Source organism: Phyllopteryx taeniolatus, chromosome 10, assembly GCF_024500385.1.
Source record: "Phyllopteryx taeniolatus isolate TA_2022b chromosome 10, UOR_Ptae_1.2, whole genome shotgun sequence".
Classification (NCBI taxonomy): Eukaryota; Metazoa; Chordata; class Actinopteri; order Syngnathiformes; family Syngnathidae; genus Phyllopteryx; species Phyllopteryx taeniolatus.
In genome coordinates this window covers 25,476,268-25,496,405 of record NC_084511.1, presented here as the reverse complement: position 1 = coordinate 25,496,405, position 20,138 = coordinate 25,476,268, and the positions used below count along the sequence as shown (strand labels likewise).

Sequence of the window (20,138 nt, the reverse complement as noted above, 5' to 3'; positions counted from 1 at the left end):
TGTTTGTTCATAAAGAAGACAGAGGCGGGGGGGGGGGGGGGGGGGGTGAAAAAGGGGAGAAAAAAAATCTTTAAGCACCTGCAGTAAAACACAAAGCACGCTTATGAAAACAGCCAAGGCAGGAATTTTTCCAAAATGAGCCAAGTCACGTCTTCAAGGCGGCCGAGACAGGCGGATGAAAGCGGCGAAAGAAATGGGGGCAGAGGGTGGCGTCACCTGGAGACCGGGCCGCCGCTGACAGGATCCCGACTGAGCGAGACGGCCGAAGTAACGACAAAACGCCGGGCCCGGCCCCTCACGGGGGCTGTCGGGCTGGGTGCATTTGCAGACAGCTGTTGGCGAGCACGTCGCTGGCTGACAGATTAGCGTTGACGTCTCTTCCAAACCTATTTTGACGTTTATTGCGAAAGGTTTCCAAACTGGTGTGTCATTAGGTTTTGTCCGGAACGTTTTCAGTTTTTCTCCTCAGTGTTTTCAAAAGTCATCATGCAAACAGATTCATTCACGAATGGGTGGATGAACTGCAGTTCCTGTCGCGCTTGTCCTCGTTAGGGCCATGCAAGGGTAAGATGGAACCAATCTTAGCTGACTTTGGGAGAGAAGCAGGTCAAACTGTACACACTAATCACAATCGCATATTGATATTTATCTGTTTCCTGTTTATCTGTTAAATCATTGTTGATCATAATTGTGGGAAATAATTACCATGATTGGCGTCTTGAATAACCGTTAATTATTAATAGCATCATTAAATTTGTAGTTTAAGAAATGCGAATCAAACTGGTAGCCGTTTCCATGAATTAGTACCCAAGTAGCAGCACTCAGTTTTAAAAAGGTTGCTCTGTCATGGTCTGTTTTAGTTTAGATTATATTAATATTTGTTTCATGTTTTCCTGTGTCCCATGTTGTTCACGTCTGGTGCGCTCATTTTGGTTATTGTCCCCACCTGTTCTCGTCTGCCCTCTTCCTCTTAGATTTGTACTGTTGATCCGTCGGGCGTCGTCTGGGTCTCATGATGCCAAAATATGAACAGAATGATGAAGAGTACTGTTGAAATACCAATTCCAATTGAACCACGACATGTATTGGCTGACTCATGGATCAAACACTTGTGAATTTTGATGTTCAGCAAAAACAGCAGGTTATGCAAAAAGTGTAGCCGAAACAAACAGTCGCACCTATGGACAATTTTGTAGTCTTCAATGAACTTAACATGCATGTTTTTGGAATGTGGGAGGAAACCAGAGCACCCGGGGAAAAGGTGTCATTCAGGATCCAAATCCATTTTCAGTTCAAAAACCGCTGGTCCGCTAACATAAACAGAAAGGTAAACCTGAGGTTTAGTGAAGAGGAGGCCAAGGCGTGGCCCGTTTGGCGTGATGTCACAAGGACGAGGGCTCATTTACGAGCAAGGAACCTGAATGAGGTGTTTACTGCACCTTCCAGATCGCTAATCTTTTGTTATGACTCGGCTGAAAAAGCATTTGGCCGATAGTGTGGATGCGCTGATAACGGAATGTTTGCGGCTCCCCGCTGTCCTTTTTTTTTTTTAGGTTACCTTGACGACGACGGAAGGCTAATAATAACAGTCATCCAAAAGCTGAACCCTGTCTTCTTAAAGGAGACCTATTATGCATTTTTTTATTTCACAATGTAAATGTTTTCAGCCCATTATGCATTCTTTTTCACAATGTAAAAATTTTCAGGTGTCTGTGTGTCTGTCGTCAAAATATCTTAGAATCAAGAATCATAGCAAACTTTCCACACCCTATTTTTGCATCATGCAAGTGAATTTGGAGCTATGGGTGGCTGCACTTTAGGGCCCCGAATCTAGAAATTTACATAAACTGCCAATCACGCACGAGCCCGTACAAGACGGCCTGGACTCTTTATTTTCACTCGCGGAGGCAGCACTTCATCACCAAGCTACTGAATTACACTTCTCAATAAGTGCAGCTGCAAATACCACCCCCAGAAACGCCACTCCAACTTTACCAAGAAGTATGTCCTACTTAACAGAAGCTAACACTGTTAGCTAAGCCAAACCCTTGCATCCAATAAAACCCACTGCAGCTCTGCTTACCTTTTGGCTTACATGTCGTGTTTCAGATAGTGGAGTCCGTCCGCGTTTATTGGGGCTCACGTGCGCTTTGCAGTTCGCAGCTTGCTTTTTTTAACACTCAAGTTGCCACCCTCTGGCCATGCCCCTAGTTGGCATGGTAACAAAAGCAGCATTGGCCCCGCAGTATGGAGGGTGGGGTAAGCAGTGGGTTATTTGCATGAGACGGGACCGCCCTCTCAGAATAGTCTTAAGGCGTAATATAATGGGTGAAGTATGCTGTAATTCTTGACGAAAGCACGTATCAGATATGTTATTAAGACATCTGGGAATTATTTTAAATTGTGACAAAAATGCATAATATATCTCCGTCATAAAAAATAATGTTTAAAAAAACAAATCAATTATCATCTTAACTGCAACACGTACGAGGGAGCACATAACCTCCTCACATAAATTCTGGCATCCCTCTACTTGCACCCTTATTTTAGTGTCTTATTTGTTTTGAACTTTTTTATTGTTTTATTGTTTATCAATTATCTTCAGTGTTCAGTTGTCTTCTGAATCAAATTGAGTTACTTGCCCGGTAATGGTTACCCTTTTAGTTTAATGCTCAGCACAAAGTGCCGGGACCCAGGAAACAAAGAGACAAGAAAAACAAGAGAAGTTTTGTCATCGTTTCCCCCCCAAAAAGTGACAATCATTTAATATAAAACACCCTTTTAAATGGACCGAGGAGGAGCGCCGCCAATCAGAAGAAATCCCAGCCAGCGCATACAGAAAAGGACTTTAAACATGCATTTTTTTTTTTTTTTTTTTTTATAATTACTACATTGTACAAAGTCAAAGGAATAATCCATGTGTATGTTTTGCTTTTTTTTTTGCAGACATGGGCAGAAAAGTCTCTGCATCCTCTTGAAGTTTCCAGCAGTAAAAATGGAAGATAGAAGGGGGATCAGTCTTGATAGGTAGGCATGTACAGAGGTGTCCGTTAGTTAGGGGGGGGGTCCCTTCTGCCTTTTTAGACCGTCAGCTGAAGGGAAAGCGGAAATGTGGTGTGAGGCAGGAAAATGACTCAACACACTACTCACAAAACGTTAAGGCTGGACTGTACGCCTTCATCCGAAAGCCTAATATCCTGAACTTTTTGTGAGTAGTGCACTGTGCATACTTTGTCCATACTGCGTCCATTCAGGAGTCATTGGCTTGTATGTACCAGAATCCTACCCACACACACACACAAACACACCCATTCACACGACAGACGCCACGGAGGTGACGGACGTCACCTTATTGTCATCCGCCCAGGGCTGCAGGTTCTGCAGGGCGTACAGGGAGGAGTTGTGCAGGCAGAGCGGGTCGGGCTGCAGGGGCTGGCTCAGGGTCTTCTGGAAGGCTTCCTGCTGGAGCTGAAGCATGAGCCGGTTGGCCTGCTGCCTCTCGGCCTCCCGCTCCTCCGCCGTTTGTCTCCTGGTCGGGTAGAAGAGACCAGATGTTGGTAGAGAGGCTAGGAGCCATATTGGGTAAGGTACAGCACAGGATGGCACCAAAAAACTGGATAATATGGGAACATTATATTTAAGTGTTTTGGAGTCACAGTTTGTGGTATATTTAAAGATTGTACTGTCGATATAAGCAGTTATAAGTATTTTTAGTTGGGCACCAATCACTCACATTTTTTGGGCTATTCGGCCGGGGCACGGCTCGGTCTCTCTTCCTTATGAATAGCAGGAGTGCAATGTAACAAAAACTGCAATACTTTATTTTAAGCTTAACTTTACCCTTTAAAATAAATGGCTTGCAGATGATGTTTTTGGAAAACAAAAAATTCCTGTCCTAGATTCAACTTTGGGAGATTACCATGACCTGGATGACTGAGAATTTACACACAAAAACAAAAAAACAAAAATTTTTTAGCCATCATACTGATGAAGTAAGTTAAAAATGACTTAGGCGATTATGCTATCAAGCTAACAAATTCTCAAGCAATAACGAGACATCTGTCATTTGTTAACTTGCCATCCCTGTTTAATAGCCACTCAGCAGCGAAACTTTCCAGAATGTCTTCCACTAACAACCTAGGCTAAACTTAGCTCCTCCCCAACATACAAAGATCTTAGAACAGTCGAGATGTAATCACTTCAACATACTTCTTTGACACCACTTACTACTCTCCTATTACCCAGGGCTATCGGCGCATTTTGTTGCAGGCCAGTCTAGTACTCACACTCTGACTACAAAGCCACGTTGTTGTAACAGGTGCAGAATGTGGCTTGGCATTGTCTTGCTGAAATAAGCAGGGACGTCCCTGAAAAAGACGTTGCTTGGATGGCAGCATATGTTGCTCCAAAACCTGGATGTACTTTTCAGCAATAATGGTGCCGTCAAAGATGTGCAAGTTACCCATGTCATTGCCACTAACACACCCTCATACCATGACAGATGCTGGGTTTTGAACTTTGCACTAATAACAATCCAGATGGTACTTTTCCTCTTTGACCCGGAGGACATGAGGTCCATGATTTCTAAAAAGAAATTGAAATCAGGCCACAGAACATCTGTCCACTTTGTGTAAGTCCATCTCAAATGGCCGGCGGCGTTTCTGAGTGTTGTTGAGCAATGGCTTTTGCTTTGCATGGTAGAGTTTTAACTTGCATTTGTAAATGTAGCAACAAATTGTGTTCACTGAAAATGGTGAATGGTGAACTGAAAGAACAATGAGGCCGGTTTTTAAAGCAGTGCCGCCTGTGGGATCGAAGGTCATGGGCATTCAATGTTGGTTTTCTGCCTTGCCGCACCGCATTCAATGTTGGTTTTCGGCATTCCCGCTTACATGCGGAGAGTTCTCCATCCATCCATCCATTTTCTGAGCCGCTTATCCTCACAAGGGTCACGGGAGTGCTGGAGCCTATCCCACAGGGCGCATACACTTCCAACTGCTATTTGGAAAACAAACCAAAAAATATGTAACTTATCAGCGTTGGACAGCGACACGAATTTCCAACACGATAGGGTGTAAGAAGTGAGCTGTCAGGTGTTAAACTTCACACACCTGCATGCCGAATACCCTTACACACAGGCAGCGCTCAGTCTCTGTTATGGCTCTGATACTACTCTGAAGTTTGAAAGTTGTCAGGCCAATGTCATCCCCCGCACCACACAATTTTGTGTTTGTAGCTTTCACACTTCACACAGCGACACAGGAAAATATGGGAAGAAAAGTAAACTCTTCCACGCAGAGATCTCACAAAATTGATGCATCCAAGCCGTAACAGTAGATCGGAATGGTATCCGCCGAGCCAGCAAAGTGGGATATTGCAGTGACTTAAACTGAGCAATATGGCATCGTAGCATTGCAAAATACCCACACAGGTGGTGTCCCACCTCAGTTATGACTGTGATACTCCCATTCTGTGTCAGTACCTTTCACACAGAGCAGTGACACAAAAAGATACTTTCGTCGGCAGTGTGAAAGGGGCTTAATTCACACAGGTAACAGTAGACAGAAACAGCCTTTGCGTTTCATACAGAGCTCAGCAAAACGGAGTATTCCCGCAACTACAGTATGTATGCTTTCATACAGTGACACGGCATCCTTCCATCAGATTAATTCATTGACATCAGCGATGGTCCCAGCATTGTAAAATAACCTCACACACAGGTGCCAAAAAAATACCTTAGTTACCTTCATGAACAATAGCGACAAGGTGAAAGAGGCAGTGTGAAAGGGGCCTACAAGGCAGTCGCAGTTGTAGTAATGTACCTAAAGTTCTGTTGGTAAGGGTCTCATCAAACAGCAGATGACAGGTGAAGAGAGAAATCACTGGCAGCCATGTTGAAATGAAAAGTATTGTTTGGAGGCTGACGCGCCATATAGAGAAAGCTGCACATTAGCATTTATATTTCCTCGCCACCTGTGTGGATGAGCTGGGGAATTGGGGGCTGCCGGGATGATAGCTGATCTGGCTGAGTGGCAGGTGTTAGCGAGCGGGGAACGTGACCGGCGGGTAGGCAGGTGGGCGGCACAGCGTTACACGTGTTAACATGGAGACGCGCATCTTCTACAGCTCGTCAGGAGGTGCTGGAATTACACGCTCCTGAACGCTTGAATCTGTTTGTTGCTAACCAAAACAGCAGCACGCAACCGCTCAGTCTAAAGTGCTGTCACGGAATGGACTATTTCATCTTCTTACATGTGCGTACTTGATTCAGAAATGTAAAACTCAAGTCAAAAGGTACTACTGAAGTAAAAACTTAAAACTTAAGTTACAACGTGAATTAAAATGTAAAACATATTGAGGTTAAACTCAAAGCGTACGACACAATTTTAAATGTAACATATATTGAATTGAAATGTACAACTTATTAAATCAAAACATAAAACATTTCAGTTAAAATCAATAAAGGGTTTAACATTAACTGTATAAAAGTTAAGACATATCAAATTTGCACTCCATTTAAGTCTATAATATGCTTTGATCAATATCCATATCAAAAAAACATGAATGTGGCCTGCGTGAAATGCTGTGCTAGTCGCATCGAGAAGAAAATGATTACCGCAGGTATGGACCTCACTCAGGCGCGCGCAGCAACCTGCAGCCATTAGCCACACGTTATTGCTAACAGCATTATCATAATTTGGTTGGCTGCCTGCTTATTCGATCAGCATCTTGTTAGTTAGCGTGCTCGTCACGCGAGCACATCCCTCATGTCGAGGCTAGCAGGTGCGCACTGCCACGACGGCGGCGGCATCAATCTCGGTCCAACGAGGGAGCGGCTTAAGGCCTGGGTGCTTATTTGTTGTGACGCGACATTTTGTCAATGCTTATTTTAGTTATAGGCATTCAAACTCACGTTTGTTGCATATAATTTGACTCTAGCGTTTGTGTTAGAATGGGGATGTAGTGTTAAAACAAGGTATGTATCAAACATCATTCCGAGATGCGAAGTGTTTCAATTTCTCCGTATTTGTTGCAGGCAGTTGCTATATGTTCCGCTATTACGTATACATAAACAAAATGTTGCAGAGAGGACGTATCGTGCGCTCGGTGGCCAGTATGACGCAATGTCTGGCCACAACGTACCTTATAGATGCTGACCCTACTGGACCAATACAAATTTAACACATAAGTACAATGAAATCGACACATCTTACCCACTCCGGCTAACTACTAGCTGGAGCTGGCTAGCTCGTGTCGCTAAATGCATTTTTTTGCTTCGATTCAATGGACATGATGCTGCTCCTTCTTGTGTGTGCACTTTGGCCAACTAGGGGGAGTGAAATATAAACAGACACACAAAAGTGCTTTCAAATATGCTTTGAAAAGGCGCTGTCACTTTAAAGGCGTGGTGTAATTGGATTTATCACGTTCGCCGCCAAACGATGGCCAACAGCGGCGAGAATCAAGTGCAGGGGAATGCACGCGTGCAGGGAGCCTCACTCAAGTGAGAGGGTTTGAGTATTGCTGCGGGCAGCAGCTTTCTAAAAAGCCTTTTAGGGGGGTCCGGTAATTCTGCTTGGTCAAGCGAACTGGCCTCCGCCGGCCGCCCAGCTAAGCAAAATAAAAAGGGGCACGCCGTGTTGCGAGGCGCTTCCGACGCTTCGACCGCGACGGCCATTCTGTGCAACATCAGAAGCTGCTTTGGCTCTGAGGGCAAAACAAGAAGTGTCCATTTAGGCTGGATAAAAGTGCACAGGCTGTTTTGATGGATCCCCTTACGGCTCTCCTTCATTAGTTCTAGTATAATTATATGCAGTGCTTGGCAAATGTCAATAAGAGACCATCTAGCATCATGAAGTGCTTTAATGCGGATTCTGTCTATTTTCAACTTGCCATTTTACCATTTTGAACAGGAATGAAAACATTCAAACTGCATTCTCTGTCAACCGTATGATGTATGACCACTTTTGTGACCAACTCTTGAAAAAAAAAAAAAAAAAGAAGAGGAGGATCCAACATCATGAAGTGCTTTAATGCGGATTCTGTCTATTTTCAACTTGCCATTTTACCATTTTGAACAGGAATGAAAACATTCAAACTGCCTTCTCTGTCAACCGTATGACTTATGACCACTTTTGTGACCAACTCTTGTAAAAAAAAAAATAAAATAAAAAAAAAAGAAGAGGAGGATCTAACATCATGAAGTGCTTTAATGCGGAGTCTTCACACTTTCAATGATCTCTCGACATTTTACCATTTTGAACAGGAATGGGGAAATTTCAAACAGAATTCTCCTTTAACCATATGCCTTGTGACCACGTCTCATTAAACGCAATAAGGCGCTATTCAGCTTTAATGCGGTGTCTTTCACTTTTCAGTGAGCTCTCAACAGTTTACCATTTTACTTCGGTTTTGGTTTGCAATTTCAAACTGGTCATCATATGACTTATGATTTGACTTCAATTTTCAGTGAGCTCTCTGCATTTTACCAACTTAATAGGAATGCCAAATTTCCAACGGAATTCTCCTGCAACTGTATCACTTGCGACCACCTCGAAGAAAATAACAGGCCATCCGGCATCATGAGGTGCTTTAATGTGCACTCTTTCCATTTTCAATGAGCTCTGAACGTTTTCCCATTGTGAACAGGATGTGCAATCATCATTCAACGTTAACTCTTCTCCAACTATTTGCTCTCTTGTTAACCAAAACAGTAGCAACGACAGTGGCACATAAACAATATAATGCTTTTAATCTCACGCACCACAGTTCTGGGAACGCCTGCATCTCGTACGAGGTCAGCAGCGAAGAATTTCCAGTCTTACCGCCATTTTGTCCGCCTGTTCTGAAACCACGTCTTGACTTGGGCGTCGGTCATTTTGAGGGCCTTGGCCAGGGTGGCACGCTCGGCCGACGCCAAGTACTTCTGCCGGTGGAAGCGCTTCTCCAGCTCGCAGATCTGCACCCGGCTGAAGGACGTGCGGGGCTTTTTCCTCTTGGGCGGCGTGCGGTTCTGGTACGGGTGACCGATGCGGCGGGTCACGGAGAAGGGCGATAGGGCGGCTGGAAAACGGGAAAACACGGAAACAGGTGGTGTTTTGTTTTATTTGTGATCACACACAAGGAAAACGGATCAAATCACTGTGGTGATTGAGAGAGGTAAGTTACTGCAGTCACACGACTTGATTGGAGTCAGACTTGGGTCGCCAGTTTTAAGACTTGCCTAGCTAAAACTCATGAGAGACTCGACTTTCTCCCACCTCTGGCGATTGATGTCCTGGATCATTTATTACCATCGAAACCCAGACAGAAAAGATTTCCCTGGAGATCTGGTTTGTTTCCCAGTCTTTAGCTGGATGAAGTGATTGCCAATTTTGTGGTACATTTCGGACCTCGGAGCAAGCTGCCAGTCGAGGGGGGCGATTGTAATTAGGATTGTCAGGAAATCAATAAAATCACATTGCTCAAAAATTCGAGATGGAGAAAAAAAAGTGTAGCCAAATGTGGGGAGCAGCATGGAAACAGAAGTTAAGGACATTCAGAAATGAGATCCTTCGATGAGATTCAATTAAATAAAAAGGAAATACTTTTTTTTCATCATAGATTGTGTCGGCCATGTTTGTGGCATGATTTATCGTGAACTCAATCAAGGATTCCCAAAATGTGGTGAACAATGTTAAAACTGCAATAGTACTAGTAGTATATAATACAAACACTTGCAGAATCTTGCCTTTTTTTTCTCCCGCCATGTGCGATTTAAAAAAAAAACCAAATAAATAAAGCTAAATCAATGTCATGGTTACTTGGTCAGATTTGTATTTCTTGCCTTTATGGAAGGTTGAGAGATCGAGGCTGTGCCTTCTCTGTCAGCTAAAAGCAACGTCGCAAAACGCGCGGCTAGCATGTGGTAGCTAATAGTTTTGTTACTTATTATCAATATTATTATTATAATCTTCATACTCTTTTAGGTTGAGCATGGGGGAGAGGGATGCCCCATCTAGCTTGTGGTCGCTATAATTTGAAATTATTTTGTCTCATGTTTTAATCATATATGATTAAACATTTATGCCTTTATATGGGCTTTGCTTGGATTTTTTTTTTTTTTTTTGAGGTTGTTTAAGGGGGAGCGGTGGTGCGCCATCTTTCATGTGATCTTAGGTTATCATGTTGACGCCTTTAAATGGACTTTGCGCTGTCTTTTTTTTGAGCTTGTTTACGGGGGAGAAGGGGTGCACCATCCAGTTTGTGGAGGCAAATGCTCATATTTTGTCACTTGTTTTATCAAGTTTGCGTGATTAAACACAATGCTTTTTAACTGTGCTTCATTTGACCTTTTTTTTACAAGGTTGTGCACGGGGGAGCTGTGGTGCGTTTTCGCTGTAATGTAAATTTAGTGTAGCTATATGCGCTGTTACCTGATACTTTTTATTTTAGCACATTGATGCATTGTAATGGACTTTGTTCTGCTTTTTTTGAGGTTGTGTACAAGGCAGAGGGGGTGCGCCATCTAGTTTGTGGTCGCAAATTTTTGCAAAGATTTTCTCACTCGTTTTATCAAGTTGGCATAATTAAACAATGCCTTTAAAATCGGAATCGGTTTTTTTTTCTTTTTTTAACAGTTGTGTACAGGGGATAAATGGTGCGCCGTCTATCTTGTGGTCACTATTTTCGTCAATTATTTTGTCACATTTTGATTATGTTTGCAAGATTCAACATTGATACCTAATAAAGTACTGCATAGTGCGCCTGCCTAGCTTGTGTTCGCAAATATTTGATCATGCAAATTTTTGTTTTAGGTTGCGCCTAAAAGGGAGGGGGGTGCGCTGCTCTGTGACGTAAAAGCTTGTGATTGCAAAATGTTGTTTTTTGTGTGAGACACGATGCCTTTTTCAGGCTGTGTGGGGTGCGCCATTTGTTGTGCATTTGGGGCGAGGCGGTGACTCACCTGAGCAAGCGCCCTTTGGGAAAGAATAGTCTGCGAGGAGGCCATTGCCGTCTCGCAGGTGCGCGAGCTCGGGGTAATAGCATTTAGCTAAGGTCTCCACCGTGCTCCAGACGGGGACCCTGCCGATATCCCCCTTGGGAAGAGGGCAGAGGGGCCCGGCAGCCGCCGCCCCGGCCCCCGGCCCCCCCGCGGCCTCTCGTGCTCGGCTCTCCTCTGCCTGCTCCCCTAAAGGAAAGGGAGACACAGTGAGGTCCCACATCTGGAGCACAGCGGCCAGCCGGCCAGGCACGCGGCCAGAGGCGGCCCAGGGTGGCTAATCACATGAGGCAGAAGCCTGAATGATGAACACCGGCTACTTTAATGACATTTACGCTTTAAATTTGAAACATGGCACGTCTGCTGTTTAGTAACACAAGTGACAGGTAGCATTGCTGGGGATGATAAATCAAACCAGCCAATCAGCATCATGATACTCGGGAGACTGGGTGGGGGGTTACAGGTAAGCGAATAAACATCACCGTAGATGATTTAATGCTAAAAAAAAAAAATGATGTGAAAAATCATATTTACACTTAATAAACGCAGATATATACAACAACCCTGAAACATTATTGGATTGTACAAAGTAGAAAAGTTAACATCATGCATGCAAGTACATGCACAAATTGTTACATTAAAAGCATAATGGCCTAAATGAAATGTTATCAAGTTGGTAATAAAATACTGGGGTGCTTACTAAAATTAGTTTTTCTTGTCTGAAAACGTTCAAGTACGACTATGCAATTATGCTTTGATGGACGTTTTTCTCAAAATTGGAACGCTAACATTTTCAAATTAAAAAAACAAAACAATGTTTTTCTCTACAGGGGTTTTGTCGAGTCAAAAAGAATAAAATGTATTTTGAGTTTAATTTTAAAATCAGAAGAATGAGTTGGCTGTACCCCCAAAGGCGTACTGCTTGCCATGATGTAGGCCAGCCAAAGGCTGAACTGCACTGTACTTGTTTACTTGTAAATTAGTAGTAGGTCGAGAACAAGGAAAAAAACGCTTGTCGCTTTCTTACTATGTTCCGTGTTAGAACTTAGTGCGCCTCTGTATTGTACTGGAAAAATCAGAGTAGGTATATATATATATATATATATATATATATATATATATATATATATATATATATATATATTTATTTTTCCCACCCAAAATGGGTCCACGGACCACTTTTGGGTCCGGACCCACCAGTTGAGAATCACTGATCCAGAACGTATTTTGAAATTGCCAAAAACACATCTTCACACTTCCAGATTTATAAAATGTGGATTCATTTTACATGTAAAAAAAAAACACTTATTTATCTACACATTTTATACAGTATCATATTATAATTGCTTTTAAAATGGACAAAACCCAAGTTTTTGCTCCCCCACCAGATTTATGAAAAACTTTTTAAAAAAAACATCATAATAATCTACGCATTGTGTGGAATTTTAGGAGTAAAAAGTGGTTCACTTTCACTGTCCTGACCGAGTATTAATAACCACTTATCATCTGCATCATGAAATATGGGTGAATCCTGTCTATTTTGTCAGGCGTGGGGTAAACACACGATCAATACGGGGTGTAAGGAGATCGTTTTTGGCCATAGATCCACTTGCCCGACCAACGACAACACTCTTACTGTGACGGAAAGCAACAGAATCTGAAATGATCTGCTTCTTTGCTGTTTATTTGCTGATGTTTGCCACCAAAAAAAAAAGAAAATGAAATGAAAAAAGCTCACCTGGAGCCCAAATGAGTGTAAACATCTGTTCAGGCGTCCCCTGAGCATCACTGATGCTATTTGGCAACAGCGCGATGCATTCGAGGCGGTCCCGAGCTTTGTGATTTAAAGACGAATTGCCGCAATTTGAACGCCGTCGTGTAAATGACTAGCACATGTGGACGCATATTGCTATGTAATTACTCTCCCTAATCTCCTGCACTTTTTTCTTTTTTAATATGAACATCAGCATCAGGTTTCACAGTCCGTGATTCTGAGAATGGTAATTGTATCCCGAGCTAAACGATTTCTTTGGGGGTGGGATTTTTATCATTAGTGTGAATGGCCTTGATGCTGTCATGCTCAAGATGTTCACCCGCGACCTACTTTGGGGTTTGAAATCACATTTTAACATTTGCGACTGTCATGCGAGTCTCAGAAGTTTGATTCGCCATTTGCTATTTGCACATTTGTCTGTACAACGGAACAGCTATTTGCGCCAATCTGCGCATCCAGTAAACCTCCGCTATCACGAAAATCTTCTCACGATTGCAACACACACTTTCTACCAACCACCGCAGCACATGCTCCTTTATTTATTTGTATTTGTATTTTTTGAGGGGGAGGTACCTAAACGTGTCTAACTTCCAACGTGTTGGCATTTCTCTCCCTCGCAATCGACATAACGAGCCAAAACTTAAAACCTAATCTTTATCTTCTACTCAAAAGCTGTGCGGATCTGAAATCCAAGCAAGCCATGGCGCCATCTACAGGGATATTGTAGTCATTACAGTGGTCTACAAACCTAAATTTCACAGAACAGCTGTTGAGGCTCGCAAGCGGCGCGTCTGCCCACATAATGCCCCGCGTTCGATGCTATTTCGGCTCATCTGCGTGCTAAATTATGAACCAGGCGCGCGGAAAGGAATATTAGTCTCAGCCCTGCTCCTGGAAAAGCTTCAATGGATGACTGGAATTTAAATGCAACCGGATAAATGCATTGCTGATCCACAGACGTGGAACAGCTAATACTTTAGTCCCAGTGACAAAAATCTTAGCTTAATGCCGTACCTCCAAGCAACAATGAAAGCGTCACCTAAGGTTTGTTGTTAGCACTTTTTCACATTTCCAACAAATCGTACTTGGTTGCGATGCAAACTCACAATATCCTCCTGTCCCAACATTTTCGATGCGCCACACCCTCAAGAAACTGCTTTTTATGTTCTTGCACACTTGCATATTTCCAGTGCCATTACACCGCTATTATTCCTTTACATTTCTACGCGCCACACCCTCAAAAATCTATTTCATATTTTTGCATTCTCCACAAAGTCATATCTCATTACTCATCAAGAGAAATATAAAATATATAGCCATGTTCAGCCCTACAAATTACAGTTGAAAATGACCAACCCCAAATTTTCACACCCCAAGATTTATACCATATTTTTAAAAAGCTAAATCCTAGTTTACGCATCCGCTTAAATATCATATGCACCCCGAGGTGGGAACCAATGCAATTATACTTGACCCAAAACTATAATAATTGCAAGGTGAGACAGATTGAAAAGAAATCCCCAACTCATATCCTGTCGCTACCTTTTTTTATGTGCCGCACCCCTAAGAAAGAATGTTCTTCCGCTACCTACAAAATAATTTCTTCACCCAAAAACAGGTGTCCAAAGTGCCTTACACATGAAAGAATCTCAGCTATTTTCCTGTCATTCATATTTGCATGCGCCAAACCCCTAAAAAAATCGATATTTTTCCACCCCATACAGAATTATTTGAAGATACATTTTCAGACAAAAAATAAAAACTGATGAATCCAGGGGTCCAACACTGTTAATAATCACAAATATCATTCTATTAATAACTTTTCCATGTGCTCCACCCCAATAAAGCTTTTAATAAGTCCTTGCATCCCTTACAAAAGTCATCTAATTGGAAGAGAAATGTTAATTAATATCCATTTAAGCATTTCATTGAAAATTTGCAAAAGGCCAAGTTTTCACACCACCAAATTTTAAAATGTCGAACTAAAACTTTTCGCACTTCCTACCTCCAATGCCATTACGGTCGACGCAAGGCTCCAACACATTGGAAAACTCTGCGCCACACCCCGGAGAATTAGTAGGATTCTAACTATTTGAAATGAAATAAGGGAGACTTATGTACATTTTCAGCCCAAGAAAAAAAAATAAAAAATGTGACAATTGCCAAACCGTAGTTTTCGCACCCAACGGATGTATACCAACTTTTAAAATTGCTAACTCCAAATTTTCGCACCCACTTGAAATATAATGTGCAGAATCGATGCACTGTATTGCCATTACACAGCCTGATGAAAACAACCCTCTCATCAATACATATGACTGTTTTAAATATTAAGAATCCTCAATAAAGCTGTGCTAAAACACTCAAAGCAGAGTATATGGAATATGAATTCATCCCCCCCGCCCCCTCCCCCCGAATAAATAAATAAATAAATAAATAAATGCAGCTGCATGAAAAAAAAAAATAAAAATCAAAGCTTGTTCTTCTATAAGACAAAACGTGCGTGTTTTTGGCTACAACAATTTACCATATCACTAAAAGCAAAATGCCACCGCAGAGAATATGGCGTGTATAATAAAAGCACGCGTGGTGTACTTAATAACACTTTTCGGTGACAGGGCCCCCCCACCCCACTGCGGATATTACCTTTTCTCCGGCAATCTAATAAATAAATCCGTGAAGGATTCGAACGGGGATATTGAAATAGAACATGAACATATTGTACGGTGCAATTTATTACCGTGCGGCGTTCAGGCGCGAGACGAAAGGCAGAAAGGGGGATGGCGTTTATGACGACGGCTGCTGCTTTTTCTTTTTTCTTCTTTTCATTTATGGAAAGGAAAAATGACGTGATGGCTGCTCTGTTTATTGTCGCTTGTCTTTTTATGACGACGAGTCTTGCTTGGACTGCAAGCCCGGCGTGTACAATCTCATTCATATTTGCTATATATAAGGCTTAAAAATTATCGTGATAAAAAAGTGGGTATTTTAAATAAACAAGGGAACTTGTTATAATGTATTATAATAATAATGTATAACAATTACGATATGAGGAACATAAAAAAAATTGTAGCACAGCCATAATAACAAAAATAAGTGAAATACATTTAAATTCTGACCTTCTGAAATTATTTTGTTACGTATATATTGTTTTAATATTGATTTCTTTTTTTAGTTTAAAATGACTGATAAACAAGCAAATACTGCAATACAATGTTTTGTTTTTTTAAAAAGAGACATGAGAAAACATCATATATCAAAACATGAAAACAAAAAGTATGCAAGAAAAGGTACATCATTTTAAATCATTGCAACTTGTTGTTATTTGTACGAAGCTAAAACTAGTATTTTGGTTTAAAATGACTATGCTAAAAACATCCAAAATAATAAAAAAAAACCTGTTGTCGTAAAACATGACAATCAAATAATGCAACAAACGTTAAATAATTTATATGTGGACATTTAGAAATCACGTATTTATCAATTGGTGGCGTTAACATTAAAAAAGTGTGACTATAACATTTGCATGTTACAATAAAGATAGACGAAAATAACGTGTTATATTGAAACGTGAAAGGAAAAACGTGCCGAAATGCATTTAAACGATGACATCATTTGCAGCATTTAACACGTGACTGATTGCAAAAGTATCCTGAGCCACTTCAAATGTTTTCACCAACTTCCTTTCCGCATAAAAACACCTTGTGCGTGACAAAAATCCATTTTCTGCAACCCCCCCAAAAAATGATAATAATAATAATTCCTTTGGTGCCTTTTTCCTTTTTTTTTCTTTTTTTTTTTTTCAATTGGACGCCATTTTGTGATCAATACGACGAGCCACGTCATGATTACGGCGACAAAATGGAGGAATTAAAAAGGGAGAGAGGCCTATTGATCATCACTGACTCTTTACACTGTGGAGCCTTTTGCATCTGACGTCATCCCCCCCCCCCCCTCTCCCATTTTTATATTAATAATTCATCACAACGAATGAGAGGGGAGTGTGTGGGGGGGGGGGGGGGGGGGACATTGGGGGCGGCCATATTCCTCTTCTAACTGTGAGATCATGTGACACACACACAAACACAATACTAATTAATAGCATCATTAAAAAACGTTCAAAATATGAATGATGCCCCCCCCCCTCCCACCTCCCCACATTACACCCCCTTAATAAATATGCTTTTTTTTATGTATTAGCAAACATTTTGGTTGAAGCTGTATTGGAATATGAATAATGTATACAAACTGTAATCAAAGTATACATTATAATGTAAGTAATACAGTCATGTGGCCTCATAAACTGCGTGCAAAAGCCATTGATATGATTCATATACAATAATGGAAAGGATTCATATTTGTCACTATTATGCTAAAAAATTACCCACATATTTTTTTTAAAGTGATGCTGCAGTGTTTTCATGCAAAAAAAAAATATACATTTAAAAATGCATGAGAATAAAATAATGTGCAAATAGTTCATAAGTTTGGAATAATGGGAATAAAGTGAAAGTATTGCTAGATAGATATTTATTTACTTTTTAAGCTTTTTTTGTATTTTGCAGTATGCACTTGATTTCGTTAGATATTCATATATTGATAAGAATTATAATAATAATAAAGACATTGATATTCCTTTTTGGTCAAATACATTTGGCAAAACTAAAATAAAATTAGTGTATTTGAAATGATATTGCTCAGTCACTCTCAGAATTCGCGGCAGGTCTAATTTTCCATGTAAGAAAAGTAAATATGAATATGATTTATTTTCCTTCAGCAACCACACGAAGCCTCTTTTTGTTTGAAATCAATGTTTGCCGTCAATATGACGCAAAAAAAAAAACGTATTTGTATGAGCATTTGTGTGCATATTTTGGGGTTATTGCAGTTTTTTTTTTTTTTTACTGTATCAACAGAAAAATGTCACGTTGCAACGTGCAATATTCAAAACCGAAAAATCGAAGTTTGACATTTACGAAATATACACAAGAAGCACACAAGGCCTCATTCCCAGCGTGTTTTGAATTGTTTCATGTTTTCTTTTTCGTGCTCTTGTTGTTGCGTGCCACACTGCATTTATGCACAACAATGTTGCAAAAACACATTTCATGTGCATTCTGTGCATATTTGGCAGCCTTATTCTAACAACGGATCATATTGGCTTTTGCTGATTTTGAAAACGCCGAATTGGTGCAAAACGTGATGCAGACGTGATTATGAGCGCAAAATCATATTTGGCTTTTACTTGTTTCTAGAATATTACATTTACGCTCAAATTTGATGTCAAGACACGTTTTATGAGGCGTACATTTGTTTGGACTAACAGTTGCTCTTGGGTCTCACTTGTTGTCATATTTTGTAAAAAAATATGATACACAGATGGTATTTATATGTGTTTTTTTTTTTTTGGGGGGGGGGGTTCTTTTAAATAACAGTTCCTCTTGGGTTTGACTTCTTTTTAGGATACTAAGCAAGGATACGACGCAAAACCCCATTTTATAAGCATTTTTCGTGCATATTTGCGTAGCTTTTTAACCCATCTTGTTGCATCAGCTTTTGAAAATAATGTACTCAATTTATGCCAAAATATGATGTCATTTTTTTGATTTTTTTGTGAAAAAAAAGAGAGAACATTTTGTGCATATTTTGGGGCCTTCTATTGAACGAGACTTACTCTTGGGATTTACATTTTTATGGAATACTAAATGTAATTAGAAATGATTCAAATACAATTTTATGAGTATTTGTGTGCATATTTTTTTGGTTGGGGGGGCTTTACTTGAATACGGAAATGGTGTAAAAATATCATGTACAAAGACATTTTATGAGCATTTTGTGCCTTTGCAATTGTCATTGACATGTAATTAAAAAAAAATGGAAAAATGTTTCAAAATGTCATTCACCTGTTAGTCTGTCCTTGGCAAACCTCCTGCTGCTCTCCATCCAGGGGAAGGTAAAGTTGGCGTTGCCCATCGGCCCCAGGCCGGGCACCGGGCCGAGGCCGGGCGGCTGCTGATGGGCCCCGCCGGCGCCGGCGTTGGGCGGCGGGGGCGGCGGCGGCGGCACGGGCCTGTGCGCGGGGACTCGGATGACCCCGCCGGCTCCGGCCGCCGCCGAGTTGACGTTGACGTTCATGTTCATGCTGACGTTCATGTTCATGTTGACGTTGTAGGAGCCGGCGTGCAGGCCCACCGAGCAGGCCGGGTTGTACACGCCGCCGTAGCCGTTGCCGTAGACGGCGTTGGAGGCGGCGGCCAGCGCGGCGTACTCGGGCTCCCCGGTCCGGTTGGGCAGCATGCAGCCGGCTTGGGACTGCTCCGAGCTGTTGAGGATCTGGTCGATGCCGAAACTGATGGGCTCGTGCTGCTGCTGCTGCTGCTGCTGCTGCTGCTGCTGGTGAGTTTGGCTCACCTCCTCGATGCCCGTGTGCTCCATATTGTTCTTAGAATTACAATTAACGCGTACCACAGTGGGGGGGTTTTTTTCTTTCTTTTTCTTCTTCTTCCCCGTCCTCTCACTATATTCAGTCTGTTTGCTTTCAAGCATCCATTATAATAGTCATAATAATAGATCCGGTGCGTAAAACGACCCAAATGGTGCCATCGTTTGCGTCCAGAGCGTATTCCATTTTACGCGCGCACGGCAGGAGTGTGACAAATCACTTAGTGACACAAATCCGCGCGTCGGGCCCCCGGAGAGCCTGCGAGGGCCCGCGGGTGGGGATGCCGCTGCCGGTGGGGATCCATGTGCGACAAAAGCGAGCCGAAGCCCGGCCGGATCGGGGCGAGCGCTCGTGTTGTGTTCACGTGCAGGTGAGACCAGCCTCTGCGTAAAAGCTGCCATTCGGCCGAGCCCTCTCCTTCCTCCTCCTCCTCCTTTTCTTCATCCTCCTCCTCTTCCTCTTCTCCGTTCCTCGTTAGTTGGACGGTGCTCGCGTCTCTTAAAGAGACAGCAGCTTTGCTGGCGTTCAAAAGCTCAACTGGGGCGTTTGTGTCTTTAAATGATGCCCGAGGTCGCGATGGAACGCCACGATTCGTCCTTTCGGGACTTTCATTTGGAATACACAAAGGTTACGATCTTTAAAAAACAAAACAAAACAAACAAACAAACGGGAAAAAATAGTCAGAATTAACGTATGAAGTGCATCGTCCATATTTCCAAAAAAAGCTACTTTTAGCTTCCAAATATACAGTTTGAACTTAACAAATATGGTTTACGTAAAACACTGACTTTATAAATAACAAAATATTTTTATTTTATATATTTTTTAAATTATATAAATTACCAACGAAGTCCCCGCCGCCCCCCCCCACACCCTCCCCAATTTTTTTACCGGTGTATATTGGTACGTGACGTCATTGGGTCTCAAATTTCAGCATATAA

At 41.8% G+C, this 20,138-nt stretch overlaps 1 protein-coding gene across 4 annotated transcripts; it reads right to left on the bottom strand.

Annotated features, from left to right (window-relative positions):
• Nucleotides 1-2,746: 2,746 nt before the first annotated feature.
• Nucleotides 2,747-19,917, bottom strand: tlx2 (T cell leukemia homeobox 2). 4 transcript variants are annotated; one of them, XM_061787653.1, is made up of 5 exons: nucleotides 18,659-19,637; nucleotides 10,946-11,170; nucleotides 8,826-9,063; nucleotides 3,349-3,529; nucleotides 2,747-3,092 (listed from the first exon to the last, which is right to left on the bottom strand). In XM_061787653.1, exons 1-5 carry the CDS (start codon nucleotides 19,299-19,301, stop codon nucleotides 3,081-3,083), a joined length of 1,299 nt encoding a protein of 432 aa, XP_061643637.1. In that variant the 5' UTR covers nucleotides 19,302-19,637; the 3' UTR covers nucleotides 2,747-3,080. The 4 variants fall into 4 exon arrangements, 3 of the variants coding, with proteins under 3 accessions (XP_061643637.1, XP_061643635.1, XP_061643638.1); XM_061787651.1 differs by lacking the exon at nucleotides 2,747-3,092 and having other exon boundaries at nucleotides 3,100-3,529; nucleotides 18,659-19,650; XR_009790468.1 differs by lacking the exon at nucleotides 2,747-3,092 and having other exon boundaries at nucleotides 3,396-3,529; nucleotides 8,765-9,063; nucleotides 18,659-19,917.
• Nucleotides 19,918-20,138: the final 221 nt, after the last annotated feature.